Genomic DNA, 20,238 nt, shown 5'->3' on the forward strand with positions numbered 1-20,238 from the left:
CACACATAGCAATGAAGATCTGCATCAGGTTTTGTAGTGAGTCATCACAAAAGCTCCAACAAAGTTTTCGGCAATCATTTTAAGTGATTGACCTTGTAACGGTTCTTAAAGCAGCTACTACATATCCCAACATAATTATTCTCTCTATAAGCGCTAATTACAAAGTACTGACATGTAGTTCCAAGCATAGCCATGCTGATTTTCACCGTACGAATCAAGCCGTCTTTTCCAGGAAACAATCTTTCAACTCTTCCCATCGGCCACTTTCCTCTCGACACCTTGTCTTCAGAAATCAGCATTACATCTCCAATCTTGAGGGCTGGTTGTTCATTCACCCACTTCTTTCTGACGGATAACTGATGCAAGTACTCTCCCCGCCACCGTTGCCAGAAATGGTTAATAACCTTCTGCTGGTACAGATATCGCTGCCTCGTTGTGCTTTTGTTTGCTGAAATTTCCTGTACGAAGTCCAGTAAGTTAAACAGGGATCTTCCAATAGCAAGATGAGCTGGTGTTATAGGCGTTAGATCTCTTATGTCGTCACTTACTGTGGTGAGCGGTCTCGAGTTAATAACGGCTTCAATCCTGGCAAGGATGGTGGCCAACTCTTGATAGGACAACAGCGCTTTGCCCAAGATCTTGCGAAGAGGTTCCTTCACTGAATGCACCAGCCTTTTCCACCAGCCACCATGGCAAGGGGAGTGCTCGACAACAAACTTCCACTTGATTCCCTTGGAGGTCAATTTGGCCTGGAGCTCTTCCTGATCTATCCTGTCCCACAATCCTTTTTTGACAGATGACCCTTGTGTGAACAACTGTTGGATCTCACGGTCAGCGCATTTGAACGTCTTTGCATTGTCAGACCAGATGGTTCTACAGAGCCCTCGTCTACTGATTATACGAAGAAATGCCTGAAAGAACTCTTTAGTGGACAAGTCATCTGTAAGCTCTAGATGGGTCATGCGGGAGGAGGCACAAGTGAAGGTGCATATGTAAGCCTTTTCTGGGGAGGCACTCCCGCGTACGAACAATGGCCCTGCAAAGTCTTCACCAACGTGAGTGAAGGCTGGAGACAATGACACCCTCTCTGATGGCAGTGGCGCCATTTTCTGTGAACATGGACCAACTCGTTGACGTCGACAAACAAGGCACTTTTCCAGGATTCTTTTAACTTCACGATGTCCCTTGGTGAGCCAGATCTCTTGTCGTAGAACCGAAAGAGTGCCCTCAGGTCTAGCATGAAGTAACTCCTTGTGCACACTTTGTATGATTTTCTCAACTACCGCATGCCTATGTGGTAAGATTATTGGACGTTTGGTACCCTCTGACAAGTCTGAGTGCTGTAATCTACCTCCTACCCACAGCAAGCGATCTCTCTTGTCGTAATAAGGATCCAATTTTAATATAGCACTGGTGTTTGGTAAAGGAAGGTCCTCCTCCAGCCTTTCATACTCTGCTTGGTATACCTCTTGTTGTATCTCCTGGTACCACCTCAACTTGGCATCTTGCAGCTCCTCGGCTGACAGCTCTTTGGAACCTGCACTTATTCCTGACTTAAAAGCTCGAACACCTCGAAGCACAAGTGCTGTTACCCAGATTAGCGTCAGCCACTGCTCATATCAAGATGGATCAATTACTGGTTCCATAGTAATCAACGCGCACGTTCTTGTCACCCTTTATTTTCTTTCTTTCTCCACAGACTCGGTCAATTCGTTTGGCGACTCTCGTTGTTCAGGCAGGCATTGAGAAGATAACCAGTACGGTCCACTCCACCACAACTTGCTATCAGCTAAGACATTTACGGGCACTCCACGTGTAAGTAAGTCAGAAGGATTGTCCTCCCCTGAACAATGTTTCCAATTGTGTGGGTCCCATGTGGACTGAATCTCAGCAACGCGGTTTGCTACAAATGTCTTCCACTGGCTACTTGAACTTCTGATCTACTGAAGAGTTACCATGCTGTCAGTCCAGTACACTACCTGCTCTACTTTGAGTGTTAACACTAGGGATTCAACAAACTTCAGCAATCTTGCGTTAACACCGGCTGCAAGTAACTCTAATCTCAGTAACGATACAGCCTTTGGGGGAGCCACCCTTGATTTGGACATGACAAGATGTGTTGACGCATGGCCGGTTTCATCCAAGCACTTGATATAGACTGCCGCACCGTATGCCATAGGTGAAGCATCACCGAAGCCATGGAGCTCTATTCTAGAACTTCATCCAATGTTTTCCATGAAATAGCGGGGAATGGTGATACAACTTAACTGTGAAAGTTCCGATTTCCACGACCTCCACTGCTTAGCAATATCCTCATCTGACTGGTCCTCCCACTGTAAACCCTTCTACCATAGTTCTTGGAACAACATTTTCGCTCTGATTGTAAATGGTGTGATTAGTCCCATAGGGTCAAAAACCCTCGATGCAATGGTCAACAGACTTCTCTTCGTTTCCGGGTCACGAACAGCCAGCATACTTGGAGGCACATTAAAGAGGAAGCAGTCAGTTAGTTTATTCCAACATATTCCCAGTGCCTTGAGCGGTTCCCTTGCATTGAAATCAACAGTACTGGACGCTACCTGATCTTGCTCTGCAATGTGGCTAAGGACCTTCTTCGAATTACTGGCCCACTTTGTCAGATTAAATCCACCTCGTTCCATCATCGCACTTAAGGACTGCTGTAACTTCACTGTATCTTCAACATTATCAGCACCACTAAGGTGGTCATCCACGTACATGTTCGACAGGACTTCCCTTGATGCATCAGGGAACTCTTCACTGCATTTCTTTGCATGGCTTTGAACTGTGGCAATGGCCAGGAATGGACTACAATTAACACCAAATGCCAACCTTTGCAGCTTGTACACTCCCGGTGGTTTATCACTTTGTAGACCCCTCCAAAGATATCGTAGAGCGTCCTGGTCTCGTTCGTCAACCTTGATCTGGAGGAACATCTTTTCAACATCAGGCGTAAGTGCAATACTACGTGCTCGGAAGCGAAGTAATACTGATACCAGGTTAGGTTGAAGTGCTGGCCCTGACAGAATACAGTCATTGACAGATACCTCATGCTTGTCATATGCTGAAGCAACAAAAACAACAGGGCATTTTGTAGTTTTCTTGTCCTCTCGAAAGACTGTGTGATGAGGTAAATACCTGACCTTCTCGTTATCATCAACAGCTTCCTTTACTTCTACGGCAAGTCCCTTATCTACGTATTGGTTGATGGTATCCTTGTAAGCATTGGCTTTCGCTGGGTTTCTTCTAAGCTGTCTTTTGACACTCTCAAGTCTCTTGGCTGCCTGGAGGTAGTTTGACTTGAATGGCAGAGCATCACTTTTCCATAACAGCGGTACTTCATAACGCTCACCATCAAACTTCAGTCCCTCGTTGAGCTGTCTAACAGACTCTTCTTCCTCTAAGGACATGGCCGTATTCCTTTTATCTACAATTCCAATAGATTCCAGCTCCCAAGAATGCTTAAGAATGTCTGTAACTGGATCAATGCACACGGTAGACAGCATGGATTGAGTGTTCTTGGAAGGAAGACCCTGAATGGGTCCTCCTACAATCCATCCAAGTGTTGACTCTACTGCTGTGGGAGCATGAGTGGTTTCCCCTTTCTTGCATTTACCACTCATAAATGAAAAGTAAAAGTCTGCCCCTATCAAAGTATCGACGTTAACTGGTCCACGAGGGAACGAGTCGGCAAGTATCAAGTTCCGCAGGTGGGGATAATCTTCTAGCCTGAGCTCCACTGGTTCTAGTGGTGTGCAGATCTTGTCAATGGTGAGGGCCTCCATGCTAACTGGCATTGAAACGTTTTCTTGAACAGAGGCAAGTGAGATCCGGACTTTCTTCATTCTCTTCGTTTGACTGGTTTCTCCCCCTAACATGGAGACACTAAGGACCTCAGAAGGTCCATCAAGGGCAAATGATTCGGCAGCCTTCTTGGTGATATAAGACCTCTGGCTTCCTGAGTCAAACAAAACCCTTACAGGTGCTCTCTGGAAATCGTCTGAAACCAGCATGGTGGTCCCAGTCTGTAATAAGGTTTGTTGCATCTTGGAGTTGTATGAAGCCACGAATCCACTTAACGTTGTATGTCCCTTTTCTTCCATGGCAGGATCCCAGTCACCATGACGTACATTGTGATGATGCCGGCCACATCCTTCAACTTTGCACTTGGGTTGGCGGCAGACTGAAGAATAGTGGAAAGTATTTGCAGGCTTTAAACAGTTAAAACACTGCCGGCTCTCCCTTACTAACTGCCAACGTTTGTCAACTGACTTTCGTTCAAGCTCTGGACATATAAAGATTTCATGTCCCTGCTCCTTACACACATGGCAAGCTGCATAACTTCTCCGATTTGTCTCACTTGCTAGTAGAGCGGCTGCTGAAAACACTTTCTCCCGGGTGTTCCTTGCCCCAGCTCCATCCTTGTCTCGTCCCCACTTCCTCTAGCTGTCCCACCATTCTCACCAATCATATAAGCATTCCTTTTTCCGGCCTCCTTGGAAATCATTTGTTTATTCAGGAACTTGAAGAAAAGTTCAAGATCAACACTTTCTTCGTTGGTGTCAGTTAGTTCTAATTCCCATTTCTCGGATAACTCAGGTGGAAGTTTGGTTTCCAATAGTGGAAGGATACAAGAATGGGTCATTGGTTTTTCGTCTAGGGCCTCCAGTGCTCTAATCCGATTCTTTAGAGTATCATGGAGATCTCGCAAAAACTCTACTCCTTCGTTTGACCTTCGTAACTGGACAATTGACTTGACTAGAGATGAAATAATTATTCTTTTCCTACCAAAGCGATGTTTCAGAGCATCAACAGCATGCTGATAATTAGCACTAGTGACTTCAAATCCTTCGATTGTATGATAAGCAATCCCTTCAAGCACTGAATGTAGGTAGGTGAACTTTTGAACAGCTGGCACGTTGTCATTATCATGAATAGCAACCTCAAATTGGTCCCAAAAATTTTGAAATTTTAAAATCATCTCCATTAAACTTGGATAACTCAAGTTTTGGTAATTTTAAATGACTGTGTTTGCTCCGCTGAACCCGAAGCAGTTTGTACGTCTACCTTGGAAACTGCCTGAATAGATATATACTCTTGAGCTATGTCTAAAGCATTATCAATCACTCGTTGATAGTCAATCCACCTTTGAGCTTCTTCAGCTACTTCATCATCAGAAATAAGAGCAATAATTTCCTCTCTTAACTCACTGCAACTCTCCATGTAACCATTCAACTTTTGAACACGATTTTCCATTCTATGACGTTGTTGCTGGGGCTTTAGCTTGTCTCGAGTATTACTTGTAACACAGCATTAATGTCCATCTTGAGGATCATTTCTTTCCTTCTTAACAACTGAAAATTACTTAACTGATGATTAGGAGACTGTGACGACAAAAGTTCACCAGATGATGCTGCAGGCACGTTGTCAGTTGGCAAGGCCTGTTTAGAGCCTATATGAGTCGATCCCTTACTTTTGTTTTGCAAAGATGGAAGATTAGATTCTTGTTGTTTTATAGCAACAATAAGTCGAGCCATGAGAGCTGATTTCTTTCCTTTTGCTGGTAATCCTCTCCTTTGTAACTCGGCTTTGACTTTGGAAAGACATTTCACTCACAATTTCCTCCGCTGACGATGCACAGTTGTCTGCCATATTCAATCCTGTAATCGTTTATCTCGATGTCTACTTTTCTGCTTAGTGTCTTGCTTCCCCAAAGGTTTCTCAGATCCGGCTCCGAAGGACCATGTATTGTTCAGACTACTAAATAACTTCAACTTTCGACAACGGTTTAAATCACTCCTTTTAATCCAACGAAAAGACTGCTAACTTCAAGCGAAAAGCCCATGTTCCTATATCCCATAATACTAACACAACAAAAATGTCCTTAGTAGGGTGGTCTCATCACAAGTCCAGTCTCACTGGGGGGGCGTGATATCCTCCCACTGCGGGTCTGGGCCCGAACAACCACCAAATAAAGAAATATAAAAGATTTCAAGGCCTGATTAACAGCTTTACAATAGATCAGCCAATTTAAGACAAGACATGCTTTGCTGTAACGACAAAGGACAGACTTAAAATCAACGGAGGTGAGTATCACTTAAAACTTTTGTGGGATTCAAACCCATAACAGTTGCAAAAATAAGAACAAAAACAAAAAAAGTTAAAGATCTTTTGGTCTCAGAGGGATTCAAACCCATTCAAGTAAGTGCTTAAAGCCTTTAGGCAAGACTGTGCACTAGTGCAACTGTAACTATGTCAGAACTGAATTAATGCTGCTGATGAAGACAGTCAACAGCCCTGACACATATCATGAAGGGATCAATCATCACAACATCCCAAAGTCAGCCACAAGGAAACTACACTGGACAAGCAGATTTAAGGTGGGTAGATGACTATAGCATTACAACAACCTCGTATTTGAACAGACAGCCTCTCAGGACAAAGTTCCCTTGTGCATAACAAGGAGTTTTGAAGATCCCAGTCAAGTTTCCATTTGTGTCCCAATAAAAGTATTCCTAAGGAATTCCTTACAACTTTCAGTTTTCATATTCACAACATTCTTGAAGTTTTCAGAGTGACTTTTACTCCTAGAGCATGTCAATTTGTCACACAGAAAAAGCAATTCCTTGCTTATCGTGTGTGACAAATTGACATGCTCTATTTAGTGTGTAAAGGAAACCTTGGAAACTAGCCTAATCATGAAATTCTCTCTAATGCTCTCTCTCCCATTGCCAATGTTCAAACAATTTCTTGCAATCAAAATATAACAGTACTACAGTTTATATCACTAACTCTATATAAAATTATTCATTAATCAATTTTCAGCTCCCATTGACTACTGGCCATAACATGCGGTTCCTGACTCAACCCTCACAAACTGGTCCACTTCCAGTTCCAACTGTCCACTCCACTCCACTCCAGTCCACCACAGTCCAGTCTGATCAAGTCCGTTCCAGTCACCTTTCCTTTTCCCACTGCTTCCCAGCTAACACATAACAAGTCAAGGCTGACTCCTTCCAGATTGATTCTGATGGAGAAAATACAAAGATTTGGGGAATTGGACTGTTTGGGAAGATGAGACCACAAATCGAGTTTCTCTTCACTTCTTTCCAATGTCTGCTACATCTTGTTACATGCATTTACTCTGATGATCATCTGGGAATGAGTCAGTAAGAAGACACTGATGGAAGACAAACACAACAGGTCAGAGAATTCCTTGTGGGTTGGACGAGAGGGACTATAATATAAAGCACTGGTTGAACCTCATTTTAAATTTTAGACAGAAGTTTGGAAATTTGTCATTCGGCTTAATTTAATGTAGTTAGCTAAGTTAGTTGGGTACCCTGGGGTTGGCTGGGCCTCCCTTTCTTCTTCCCTTAATTTTAATAGGGTTCCTTTTCAGGTACTTTCGGCTTAGGTTAGGTTTCGGCTTAAGATTCTGCTTTCGACAATTTCGGCCTTGATTCTACATCACGACTGGATGAACTGTGCACATATCCCCCACGACTACAATGGCTCTTCAACCATGGACATCAACATCCACTCTTCCGTGCTGGAGCTCCCTGCTTAGTAGCGCCTCAAATACCAATTTTATAACGTTTCACCCGATAGCAGCAATTCCATAGACTGCAATCTAGTGAAGCATATTATATTGTAAAAATTATTGCGGCAACCCATTTTGGCCAAAGGTTCAACCAGACATCGATTTAGTTACTATATATTTAACTGGATAAATTAGGCCATTCAACTGGGAAGTGAGCTCATTTGCCACTTCTATCACGTTTAGTGGTTTAACTCCAGTTGAAGCCGCTTGTCAAGGCTTCATTTAGTGGGAAATAGGGAACTGCACACACCAGCTTAGGTCACAGAGAAAATAAACTAGGCTAATTGTATGCTGTATTTTGACAGCATAATAGCTGTCAGTCCAAATTGCGGGCCAATTAATGTCGAAAATACAACACATCAACCAACATCATGGAGCAGAAAAGGAATCACAATGGAGAGGAGAAAGCATAATGTAGTTTTAAGAAATGGCCCAGTATTAATATTTGCTTTTCAATCATACATTAAGCCAATTGTTTGACAAGTCAGCCTACAGGCTGTCACCAAATTTTGCAAAATCAACTCCTCACTCAACATCCCAGCCTCGTGTGTACAGCAACCAACCCACAGAAAGGTAGGGCAAGGTCTGCCAGATGTCACCAGGTGGGTGGGTTTTATTTTATTCCGAGTTCGGCTTTTAGCTTCAAATTCACTTCGGCTATCACTCCGACCTTCGATTTCAACACCTATTGGCATCCAATTTACTGTATATAGGCTTGGTAACGACCTTGAATCGTTAGCTAGCTACCATCTGGGACACCATTAATGTTCTAATCGGGATGTCAACATTTACTGACACAAGAACACTTGAGGTTTCCACAGATGCTAAATTTTTCATATAGGAAAGCGCACCCTACCCTAGACGATTAACTAATAAAATGATTCATGTAACATTTTCAAAAATAAAAATCGCAAAACTCTGTGTTTTTGTGTCTTACTCTGAAATAAATGGGCTACAAATTGCAATCAACATAACATAAACTAATACCACATTTTTTCCAGAAAGAAAGTAGGTGCTACTAACATCTTTTATTTCAGGATTTCTGGGCCCATTTGGAGGCAAAATTGCACTCAACTTTTCCTCTAGGGCAGCATGAAGAGGCCCATTTTCGGGTACAAATGTGCTTTTTGGCAGTTCAATGACCCTCGCTCTGTTTGAGAAACCACTTTAAGTGCACTTTACAGACTAGCTCATTTTCGGGAGCTAACATTTCCACTTCCATAAAAGATGATATTACTAACCGTTACTAATTCCAGGAAAGATGATGCTGTAGCTGATCTCATGGACCAGTTAAGATAGATATGAAGAAGAGAACTCTATTCATCTCAAGCTCTTTCTGCAGATGGTAAGTTGCAGTTGACTGTAGCTTTGTGTGTGTACATAACAGCATGCATGCTTTGGTTTTTTCAGGTCGTCTTTTTAGTGAGATCATCAACACAAGGCTATGGAAAATAAGGTAAAATATAGCAAAAGCATAAAGATATTTGTAACCATTTTACCTGCTAATAGAAAATTCAGAATTCAAACAGTTGAATACCTTTAAGGGGTAAATTATGCAACAAGTTAATTAACAAAGCATTTAAAGGCAGTTTTTCAGAATAAATTGACGGAGTATTGGTCTCATTTTAAAAAATGATTCAAGCTTTTTAGGGGGCATTAAGCCACTAGAGAAAATTCAGTGACTAAGTTATCAACAGTTAGCTTTAAAAAAAAAACAAATTATCCAACTAGTCAATCACGTGCAAAAAGTTCAAGTACACTTGGCATGCTGTAGAAGGAAATCTCTTATTAAACCTTTGCATAGTTTTAATCTTACTAGGCCCTTTGCAACTGGAGAGAAAATGGTTAACTTGAAATACAACAATACAGCTGCTTACTACCCAGAAGAAACCAGCCTACAGCCCTTAAAACACCATGTCCCTTCTCTGGATCAACTGCAACTATACGAAGTCCATCAAGCACCACCTAGTCCTTCACTTCAACCCCTGTGTAAGGCAACAAAATTAAGCCCAAGAGGCAAGAACTAGTATAATAAGTCCTTCCATCTCCCCTTTAGAAGACCAACAAGACTTAAGACTAGGAGGGGAACTGGAACCTTTATCCCTCCTTACAGCTTCTATTGAAGACTAAAACACTTAGAGCTACGAGGCAAGAACTGCAAATTTTAGACCTCTACATCAGCTCCAATGCAGAATAACAAGACTTGGACACAAGACTTCATTTAGTGGGAAATAGGAAACTGCACACACCAGCTTAGGTGACAGACAATAAACTACTTGTATAATTGTTTGATAGCATAACAGCTGTCAGTTCAAATTCTGGGCAAAAATAGAACACATCAACTAACATTATGGAGCAGATGAGGAGTCACAATGGAGAGGAAACCTCATATTAGTCTTAAGAAATGGCCCAGTTAAAATATTTGCTTATGGTTCATACATTAAAGCAATTGTCTTAAAAACCCGTGTGTTTTATTCTATTCCGAGTTCGGCTTTCGGTTTGAAATTCACTATGGCTATCATTCCGTCTTTCGATTTCAACATCAATTGGCATCAAATTTACTGTCTCAGAGCTTGATAACGACCCTTACTCATTAACCAGCCAACCTCTTAAACCTGATCTGGGACACCCTGAGTGTTCCAATCGGGGTGTTGACATTTACTGACACAGGAACACTTCAGGTTTCTGCAGATGCTTAATTTTTCATTTAGGAAATTTAAAGTGCATCCCACCCTTAGCAAGAATTTAACAAGCAACTGATTGTAATATTTTCAAAAAGTAGAGAAAAACAACCTGTGTGTCTGTTATTCTTCTTCAGAAACCTACCTTCAGACTTTAACTACAAGATTACTAATTTATTTACTTTTCAGGGATTTAATTCTAGCAGCTCCGAGCCCATTTTTTGGAGCAGACCTGAAGATTGATGGTTCCATAACATAACAAAAAATTAATGTGTCACCAAAATATACACATGCAAATTCATTGAAAACTTAAGAATGATGTTCATATAAAAAATTCTTAAAAAAAGACTGTCTCTCTGTGTGTCACTTTCTTAGAAAGTCATAGTTACTAACAACTAACTTTTTTCAGGAACAAGGTAAGTGCCATTATTTGGGGCTGACAATTTATTGCATTTTTTTTCAGGACAAGATAAGTGTACTAGCCTATTTTGGTTGCACCATCATTCTCTTACAAATACATACATCATTTTACTTGTTATTTATCACTATGTTAACAAACATTTCTTCAAACAGCAAAAAAGGTGAGTGCTACTTATGCCTCCTACATGTACATGCAGATATCAGTGGATAATCATCAAGTTATTAATCAGTACGTTCTCAAACATTTTTTTTAATAGCATTAAAGGTGAGTATCAATAATACTTCTTATATCAGTCTATAACCCATCATGTTCCTAATCAGTATGTTCTCAAACATTTTTTTAAACAGCAAATAAGGTGAGTATCAATAAATATATCTTATTAACCAAGTGCGAGGGCCATACTGGGAGAATATCAGCCTGAGATCTTGACAGTATGGACCGAGTGCAGCGAGGTCCGTACAAAAAAGCTCGAGGGCCGATATTCTTCCAGTACAGTCCTGAGCAAGCTTGGTTAATAGGAGATTTATTATAAGACTAAAGTTCAAAGGGACACATGTGCGGTATCATTCGGGACCATTCGGGACAGTGGCCGGTCCAATACTTAGAGAATATTGACCGGCAATAGAGCATTTTGATTGGTTGATTTTAGTTATTGGCCCTCTGACTGCCCGAGTCGTGTAATAATACTTCTTATATCAGTCTATAACCCATCATGTTCCTAATCAGTATGTTGTCAAACATTTTTTTAAACAGCAAAAAAGGTGAGTATCAATAATACTTCTTATATCAGTCTTAATAACCCATCATGTTCCTAATCAGTATGTTCTCAAACATTTTTTTAAACAGCAAAAAAGGTGAGTATCAATGATACTTCTTATATCAGTCTATAACCCATCATGTTCCTAATCAGTATGTTCTCAAACATTTTTTTAAACAGCAAATAAGGTGAGTATCAATAAATATATCTTATTAACCAAGTGCGAGGGCCGTACTGGGAGAATATCAGCCTGAGATCTTGACAGTACCGACCAAGTGCAGCGAGGTCTGTACAAAAAAGTTCGAGGGCTGATATTCTTCCAGTACAGTCCTGAGCAAGCTTGGTTAATAGATTTATTTTACAACTGAAGTTCAAAGGGACACAAGTGCGGTATCGTGCGGTATCATTCGGGACCATTCGGGACAGTGCCCAGTCCAATACTTAGAGAATATTGACTGGCAATAGAGCATTTTGATTGGTTGATTTTAGTTATTGGCCCTCTGACTACCCGAGTCGTGTAATAATACCTCTTATATCAGTCTATAACCCATCATGTTCCTAATCAGTATGTTGTCAAACATTTTTTTAAACAGCAAAAAAGGTGAGTATCAATAATACATCTTATATCACTCTTAATAACCCATCATGTTCCTAATCAGTATGTTCTCAAACATTTTTTTAAACAGCAAAAAAGGTGAGTATCAGTAATACTTCTTATATCAGTCTATAACCCATCATGTTCCTAATCATTATGTTCTCAAACATTTTTTTAAACAGCAAATAAGGTGGGTATCAATAAATATATCTTATTAACCAAGTGCGAGGGCTGTACTGGGAGAATATCAGCCTGAGATCTTGACAGTACCGACCGAGTGCAGCGAGGTCCGTACAAAAAAGCTCAAGGGCCGATATTCTTCCAGTGCAGTCCTGAGCAAGCTTGGTTAATAGGAGATTTATTATAAGACTGAAGTTCAAAGGGCCACAAGTGCGGTATCATTCGTGACCATTCAGGACAGTGCGCGGTCCAATACTTAGAGAATATTGACCGGCAATAGAGCATTTTGAGTGGTTGATTTTAGTTATTGGCCCTCTGACTGCCCGAGTCGTGTAATAATACTTCTTATATCAGTCTATAACCCATCATGTTCCTAATCAGTATGTTATCAAACAATCTTTTAAACAGCAAATAAGGTGAGTATCAATAATACTTCTTATATCAGTCTATAAGCCATAATGTTTCTAGTCAGTATGTTCTCAAACATTTTTTTAAACAGCAAAAAAGGTGAGTATCAATAATACCTCTTATATATTCTATAACTCATCATATTACTAACCAGTATGTTCTCAAACATTTTTTTAACAGTAAAAAAGGTGAGTGCTAGTTATGTCTATTATTTCTGTCTATTTCTCATCAAAACAAGGTTAGTCATGGTAACATTTTTATATTGGGAGCTTGAAGTCTTATTTCCAGGGCAAACAACTAGATTAATAACAGGAAAAGGAATTCAGACTACAGACAAACAAACAAACAAATTCTTATTATTTTTCCACCTCAGACACTCATTCTCAGCCTTTTCAAAAGGTAAGTAAGCTTAACTGTCACAAATACAGTCTGCAGAACAGCCTGAAGGCTTTAATTAGTTTCCAGGAAATATGATCATTTGAAAGCACCAAAATAAACCAGAAGGAATTCATAGATCCTATCCAGGTCAGCATTGAACCCTTTAATTACCTCAAGGAAATTATTAACTCTCCCAAATGATATCACTACAATATCCAGCAAACAGGTAATGAGAGCACCCAAACTTGTCAGATAGAAGTTGTTAGGCAAAGGAACTTAAAAAAAAACTTATAACACTCTTGAAATATATGGAGACTGCATGAATCACAAAATGGCATATAATTCTTGTTGTGGTTATACCCATTTGACAGCCTATCAGACCAGTCATGAGCAAACAGTCCTTAGCAGCTAGAAAGCCCCATGCTGGAAACAAAAACTTAAAGGTTGGTCCTTTCTCTTTGAGTTTTTAGGATGTAAGTTACACTTCAAGAATAAGGAAGAGACAATCACTATTCATGAGACAAAATAATTTCAGAGAAAGTATCCAGCAATCATACAGGTTCATTGCTCTGGACTAACTTTCAAATCTAACTCTTGTAACATCCTTTAACAAAAATCTACGTCTTCAAACAAAACAAATCATGTATTCCTTACACTACTGCTATGTTATTTTTAACGAAAAAAATTAGATAATGGGATTTTGACATTTAAAAGAATTTTGGCACAGTACCTTGTGGTACATTGTTATTATTAGTATACACTTCACAGAGTGTTAGTGTGTTCTTCCACTTTGAATTCAAAGAATCTGGAGATGCTCTGAATACAGTACATCAACCCAAGCAGCAAATGTACATTTAAAAGATATAACTGTGTGTGAAAATTTTGAGTGTTGGCAAAATCAACATTCCAAATAATTCAAAATAGGTTACAAAAATTTAGCACTTAACTAATACTACTTTCTTCACAACATTATTAAAATTATCTGCTGTTTTATTATTTTTTTTTCAGCCTCTACAAATGTAGCTACTGGTGCCTAAGAAGGAGATAAGGCATTTTCATAAAGGACAGTAACAAACAAAGGCTGTGTAATTACAGTAGTAAAACATTTTAGGGTAAAACATTGTTAAGCTACCTTCAAACCCAGAGGGTTCAATCACCATAGCACAGGTTTGGGGAAAATGGTCCCCATTTTTCCCTATGCGGGGTTTTTTGGGTTTACGTGTCCAGCCAAAGTGCAATCACCTCTTACACCTTAAAATTAGTGTGCATATTCTCCATACTTTTTTCTTGAAATTTCCAAAGGCACTGACCAGGAGAATTTGAATAAAAACCAAAAGCTTCCTTGCCAAAATTTTTGATCCAAAATTGATACTGCAAGAACTAATTAGATGCTCTCAATATGTTGTACGATGTAATACATATTTCACCAAGCTGAATGACAATCAACAAAATAATATCAAAAACTTTAACTTGGTATAAAATAATTTTTTGTGTCCAAGAAAACATGCTTAGACTTGAATTAAAATCAGGGGTGTTGGAAATTAAAACATGACATTTCCAAAATTTGGGCAATTTGCACTTGGAACATTCTGAGCTCTCCATAATATTCTTTAAAGCTTATAATCTAACATTAACTAACCTTTTAATCCACTGATTACTTACGGAGAAATCTGAGTGTTTCAGGTCAGGGGATAAAATCCAAAATTAACAAGGTTTTATTTTTTTTTTTCGGAAAATGATTCAAGTCTTAGCACATTACAATTTTCTTGAAGTACTTAGCTGAGGTTAAAGTTCAGATTTCTCAATCAACATGTTATATAGATTATTTGAACTCTAAAACTTGCTGAAAAGGTTTAATAAATGACTTCTGCAGCAACTCTGCATGTAGTTAGATCCAAAAAACCATATATTAAGTAAAGAACTGTATTTTTGAATATATCATATCATATTACTCTAATTTAGAGGTTGTCGGACATTCAGGAGGAAATTTAGAATGTTGTTCCCATATAACAGACTGATGTCAAAGCAAAGTAGGTTTGCGATAACTCAAATGTTTTGGGTGGAAGGTATGGGTGGTGGAGTGGTGGTGATGGTAAGGACTAAGAAACAGATTGGGAAGGAGGGAGGGCTACTATTGTGGGCAGGGGTTTACAAATGCGACTATGACTGAAAAGGATCATGGGAGGTTGGGGAGGTAAAATGTTTGGATGGGTGGGGATTAAATGGGATTGGGTTAGAGACGGGGAGGGTTACAGGCTAGGGTGAGGGTTTTAACCTGGGTAAAGAGGAATAGGGTGGTTGTTATGGTGTTTGGAGATGGTGGGTAAGTGTTTGGTTGGAGTTTTGGTGGGCAGGCAGGCAGGCAGGCAGACATTGATTTGAGGCTGAGTTAAGGTTCCTATTTAGGAATAAGGTGGAATGTTTGAGTTGTCTCAAATTCACTTCTGTGTTTTTCATCAGTTTGAAACTTTTTGAGTCATTACTTGTAAATTTTTCAATACTGTTTCCAATTCTTTAAAGGAAATTAGCACCTAAGTTCTTAAGTACATAATTTTTTCCAGTTCTCTTTAAGTTAAAATTTCATTCTTGCTGAGTTAAAAAATGTTGTGGTATGTTTTCCCTTCAATTCAATTATTTATAAAAGATTCCTGTGTTTTAATAAAGTAAGAATATCACAGTTTGATCAAAAGATGTCTTTTTTGTTTTTTTCCTCCTAATCCCAAACTTCCTATTCTTATTAATTTTTAATCCATGGAAACCTTAACATGGTCATTTTGTGGAGACTCAAATGTGCTCAAAGAGCCAGAGGAGGTTCTAGACAGTAAATCCAAAATAAAAGTTTTGGACAGTTGCATAATAAAAGTATGAAGTGTTATCATCTGAATAACGGTGGCTCTGGAATAGACTGTTATGGGTGATGGCAACCAACCCCTTAAAGATTTGAGTGAAAGGAAGAGCCAGTTGACTCTTATTTCAAATGTCCTCAACCACTGACTGCTATTCCCTGGTTCAAACCATTCACTGAAAATTCAGGTCAACTGAACACGAGTAAAAAGATGGAAACATTAAAAGTTTTTAAAGCCATGCCGTAAATAAGATTAATTGGTGGTCGCCATAAATAGATGTCGCAATTTCTCGATTGGGTTACTATTGCTTCAGACAAAGTTAACTTGCACTCTGGAGGTCCTAGCGAGTAAAATTAATTCTCTTATCTTAAGTAACGTCTAATTAATCGTTTTAATCGCATGGAGCTTTATTTTAAATGCAAAAGATCTAGGCACTAGAGCGCGTCCACCAAAGAAGTAACGCATTGATCGATCTTTGGCACCTTTTGCTGTGATGTCAAGCGGCATATATCTTTAGAAATCAACACTTTATCATTACTGCGTATGTTACTTGAAGTGTGGTTAAAATACATGTTAGGAGCCTTACTTGTGATCGTAAGCTGTCTGCTTCCCGCATCAACACAAGCTAAATTTTTCCTAACAAGCGAGCGAAGCGCCAAGTAACCCCTCGTGTACGTTTCACGTTCTTTTGGTAAGACTTCGTAGACATGCTATCCCACTCTCTGCTTTCGACGCAAAGCAGCTTCAAAAAGTGAAGTGTCAGAAGATACTTAAGGGCTGTAATAGCCGAGATTATCAGTGTCTGGCCATAACAGCGTGTACATTCATGATCAGGCGCCATTTTGACTGACGCGCAAACGATCCCAGAAGCACTAGCAGATTGCCTAGCTCCTTTGATGTCTGGAAAAACTTAAATGGTTTAGGTATTACGGCATGGTTTATTTACTTGAATTTAGCCGATTTCTTTTATAACGTGATCATTTTTTTCCCAAAAATTCCCTTAGTTGACGGAATATTACAAGCACACCTCTTCACTTAACGACCAGAATCAGGGCTAATGCGCTTGCTAAAGACGACAAGGATTTATGCATGAACACGGAGGACGGAGCAAAAATTCCTGACAGCCACATGATTTGCCAGGGCATATGGTATTTCGAGGACTGGACTGGACTGGACTGGACTGGACTGGACTGGACTAGACTGGACTGGACTGGACTGGACTGGACTGGACTGGACTGGACGGGACTGGACTGGACTGGACTGGACTGGACTGGACTAGTAAAACGCGGACTAGTAAAGCGCGGACTAGTAAAACGCGGACTAGTAAAACGCGGACTAGTAAAACGCGGACTAGTAAAACGCGGACTAGTAAAACGCGGACTAGTAAAACGCGGACTAGTAAAACGCGGACTTAACAACAACAACATCAACAACAAAAAAAACAATTTCATACAAAGGCGATCACAAGACTTAATGGCGAGCCAATTTAGTGAGTGACAATCCCTGTTTGACCTTTAAACTACACATGGGTTTGACGTACACCAGATGCAAACGAATTTATAAGTTTAGGCTAAGAAAGAATTTTATTCAGCACCAGTTCAAAATCCTAAAATACACTTTCGTCGTAAATTTCATAGCAGAAACGCAGGAATTCGATGAATAAAAGTCGCATTAAATCTCCTTGTGTCTAGGTAGAAAGAGTCTCATTGACTTCAGCTTTTCGGTGGAAGAAACACCGATTTACACATGCCGTTACAGAAAACAAACAAGCAGACTGACGACTCTAAAACACATATTTGCATTCACTTACAATTTGACTTTCCGTGACATTTTAAAACGGAACAGAGGTAAATCTTCGAAGATTAATCGTCGTTGGAAATAAAAAATACTTCTCGTAAGATCTCTGTTTTTCTCTTTACGAGAAAATCTTCGCATGATCAGTTAACTCGTGTGAGTTTTTCACACAAGTAGTGCTGTTTCTTCAAAAGCGTATGCTTCAATTGACAGGTGTCACATCGTGACAGTTACTTTCCAAAATATGTTTGAAAATTTGTTCGGAAGCCTTTTAACTACCTTTACAAATAAAAATCTTTCGGCGAAAGTTTTCTCTTGAATTTAAATAACATTTGTTTTCTTTATAACTCACTCGCAATCAAATTGTTAAGTTCAAGGAGGATATTCCCGTAATTAAACTCGTAATTGTAGCCCTAAATCATTCGGGTTATTCAAATTAAATTTGAATAACATTTGTTTTCTTTATAACTCACTCGCTATCAAATTGTTAAGTTCAAGGAGGATATTCCCGTAATTAAAATCGTAATTGTAGCTCTAAATCATTCAGGTTCTTCAAATTAAAGAGAAAACTTTCGCCGAAACATTTTTATTTGTAAAGGTAGTTAAAAGGTTCCGAACAAATTTTCAAACATTTTTTTTGAAAAGTAACTGTCACGATGTGACACCTGTCAATTAAAGAGGAAAGAAGGATATGCTTTTGAAGAAACAGCAGTACTGGTGTGACAAACACACACGAGTTAACTGATCATGCGACGATTTTCTCGTAAAGAGAAAAACAGAGATCTTACGGAAAGTATTTTTTTATTTCCAACAACGATTAATCTTGGAAGATTTACCTCTGTTCCGTTTTAAAATGTCACAGAAAGTCAAATTGTAAGTGAATGCAAATAGCTGTTTTGGAGTTGTCAGTCTGCTTGTTTGTTTTCTGTAATGGCGTGTGTAAATCGGTGTTTCTTCCACCGAAAAGCTGAAGTCAATGAGATTCTTTCTACCAAGACACAAGGAGGTTTAATGCGACTTTTATTCATCGAATTCCTGCGTTTCTGCCGTGAAATTTACGGCGAAATAAACAATTTTTAATATAAAAGAAAAATCGAGTTTCCTGATGAGAAATTTACGACGAAAGTGTATTTTAAGATTTTGAACTGCTGCTCAATAAAATTCTTTCTTTGTTAGCCTAAACTTATAAAATCGTTTGTCAAACAACAACAAACATATGAAACATATGTATGAACTGCGGTTATGAGACGTATATGTGAACGATCCTTCGCAGTAAAGCACTATTTGAGCAATAGTGAAAATCAGACCTGAAAAAAATTTCAGGCCTGTACGGGATTCGAACCACTGACCTCTGCGATACTAGTGCAGCGCTCTACCAATTGAGCTAACAAGCCAACTGGGAGCAGGCCATCAAATTAATTCGACATAAACCCGTAGATGATAAATCAAACAACAACAAACATATGAAACATATGTATGAACTGCGGTTATGAGACGTATATGTGAACGATCCTTCGCAGTAAAGCACTATTTGAGCAATAGTGAAAATCAGACCTGAAAAAAAAAAATTTCAGGCCTGTACGGGATTCGAACCACTGACCTCTGCGATACTAGTGCAGCGCTCTACCAATTGAGCTAACAAGCCAACTGGGAGCAGGCCATCAAATTAATTCGACATAAACCCGTAGATGATAAATCAAACAACAACAAACATTTGTATCTGGTGCATGTCGTTTGTATCTGGTGCATGTCAAACCCATTTGTAGCTTAAAGGTTAAAAAGGGATTGTCACTCACTGAATTGGCTCGCCATTAAGTCTTGTGATCGCCTTCGTATGGAATTATTTTTTGTTGTTTAGTCCGCGTTTTACAAGTCCGCGTTTTACTAGTCCGCGTTTTACTAGTCCGCGTTTTACTAGTCCGCGTTTTACTAGTCCGCGCTTTACTAGTGCGCGCTTTACTAGTCCGCGTTTTACTAGTCCGCGTTTTACTAGTCCGCGTTTTACTAGTCCGCGTTTTACTAGTCCGCGTTTTACTAGTCCGCGCTTTACCAGTCCGCGTTTTACTAGTCTAGTCCAGTCCAGTCCAGTCCGCGAAATACCATATGCCAACATGTGTCCAGAACGAAATGTACCAAAACGAATAGATTTTGCGTCCGTGCGCAAGAAACCAATGCACTACACTAAAACATTGCATTTCTACCACAACGTTGAACACACACGGACAACAGTACAAAAAATTTTGATTTCTCATCTGCCGAAAGTCTTGAACAGTTACAAGTGGACGCAGCTTAGAGATATGGGGGGCAATTTTCCCCGAAAATTTACCATATTTTTACATGTTATTGGGGAGGTTACAGTCGGAGCCCCATCGCTTCGGCTCCACCGTCCTTGATTTACCGCGAGTTACACTTAACTTGTCATTCTCTTGTTCCGGTGTGTGCGTACAGGTTGATAAAAAGTAAACTAAATGTGAAGAAAGACATTCTTCACCTTCAAAAGTATAGTTCTAAATAGCAATGTAAACAGATTCAATAAAATTGATATCGAATAGACATG

At 39.5% G+C, this 20,238-nt stretch overlaps 2 protein-coding genes and 1 long non-coding RNA gene across 4 annotated transcripts; 1 reads left to right on the forward strand and 2 right to left on the reverse strand.

Annotated features, from left to right (window-relative positions):
• Nucleotides 1-74: 74 nt before the first annotated feature.
• On the reverse strand, nt 75-2,177 carry LOC148742970 (uncharacterized). The gene is made up of 2 exons (XM_088749286.1): nt 1,956-2,177; nt 75-1,610 (listed from the first exon to the last, which is right to left on the reverse strand). The coding sequence occupies exons 1-2, from the start codon at nt 2,175-2,177 to the stop codon at nt 75-77; spliced, it is 1,758 nt and encodes a 585-aa protein (XP_088605412.1).
• Nucleotides 2,178-2,345: 168 nt separating this feature from the next.
• LOC148742971 (uncharacterized) lies at nt 2,346-5,274 on the reverse strand. The gene is made up of 3 exons (XM_088749291.1): nt 5,086-5,274; nt 4,483-4,960; nt 2,346-4,201 (listed from the first exon to the last, which is right to left on the reverse strand). The coding sequence occupies exons 1-3, from the start codon at nt 5,272-5,274 to the stop codon at nt 2,346-2,348; spliced, it is 2,523 nt and encodes an 840-aa protein (XP_088605417.1).
• Nucleotides 5,275-9,136: 3,862 nt separating this feature from the next.
• Nucleotides 9,137-15,730, forward strand: LOC148742972 (uncharacterized). Of its 2 annotated transcripts, XR_016001495.1 has the most exons (3): nt 9,137-13,062; nt 13,413-13,484; nt 14,050-15,730. It is a non-coding gene; the product is annotated as an uncharacterized LOC148742972 (long non-coding RNA). The 2 variants fall into 2 exon arrangements; XR_016001494.1 differs by lacking the exon at nt 9,137-13,062 and having other exon boundaries at nt 13,070-13,484.
• The last annotated feature ends 4,508 nt before the right edge of the window (nt 15,731-20,238 follow it).

This window comes from Stylophora pistillata, chromosome 1 (assembly GCF_964205215.1).
Source record: "Stylophora pistillata chromosome 1, jaStyPist1.2, whole genome shotgun sequence".
Classification (NCBI taxonomy): Eukaryota; Metazoa; Cnidaria; class Anthozoa; order Scleractinia; family Pocilloporidae; genus Stylophora; species Stylophora pistillata.

Excerpts from the sequence above, each read along its gene's own strand:
- LOC148742970 (XM_088749286.1), bottom strand. The coding sequence starts at position 2,177 with ATGGCATACGGTGCGGCAGTCTATATCAAGTGCTTGGATGAAACCGGC. Across the intron at positions 1,611-1,955 it reads TGTACTGGACTGACAGCATG|TGGCTGACGCTAATCTGGGT; the intron begins GTAACTCTTCAG and ends TGATATGAGCAG.
- LOC148742971 (XM_088749291.1), bottom strand. The coding sequence starts at position 5,274 with ATGGAAAATCGTGTTCAAAAGTTGAATGGTTACATGGAGAGTTGCAGT. Across the intron at positions 4,961-5,085 it reads CTATTCAGGCAGTTTCCAAG|GTTGCTATTCATGATAATGA; the intron begins GTAGACGTACAA and ends GACCAATTTGAG. Across the intron at positions 4,202-4,482 it reads AAGGAATGCTTATATGATTG|TCTGCCGCCAACCCAAGTGC; the intron begins GTGAGAATGGTG and ends ACTATTCTTCAG.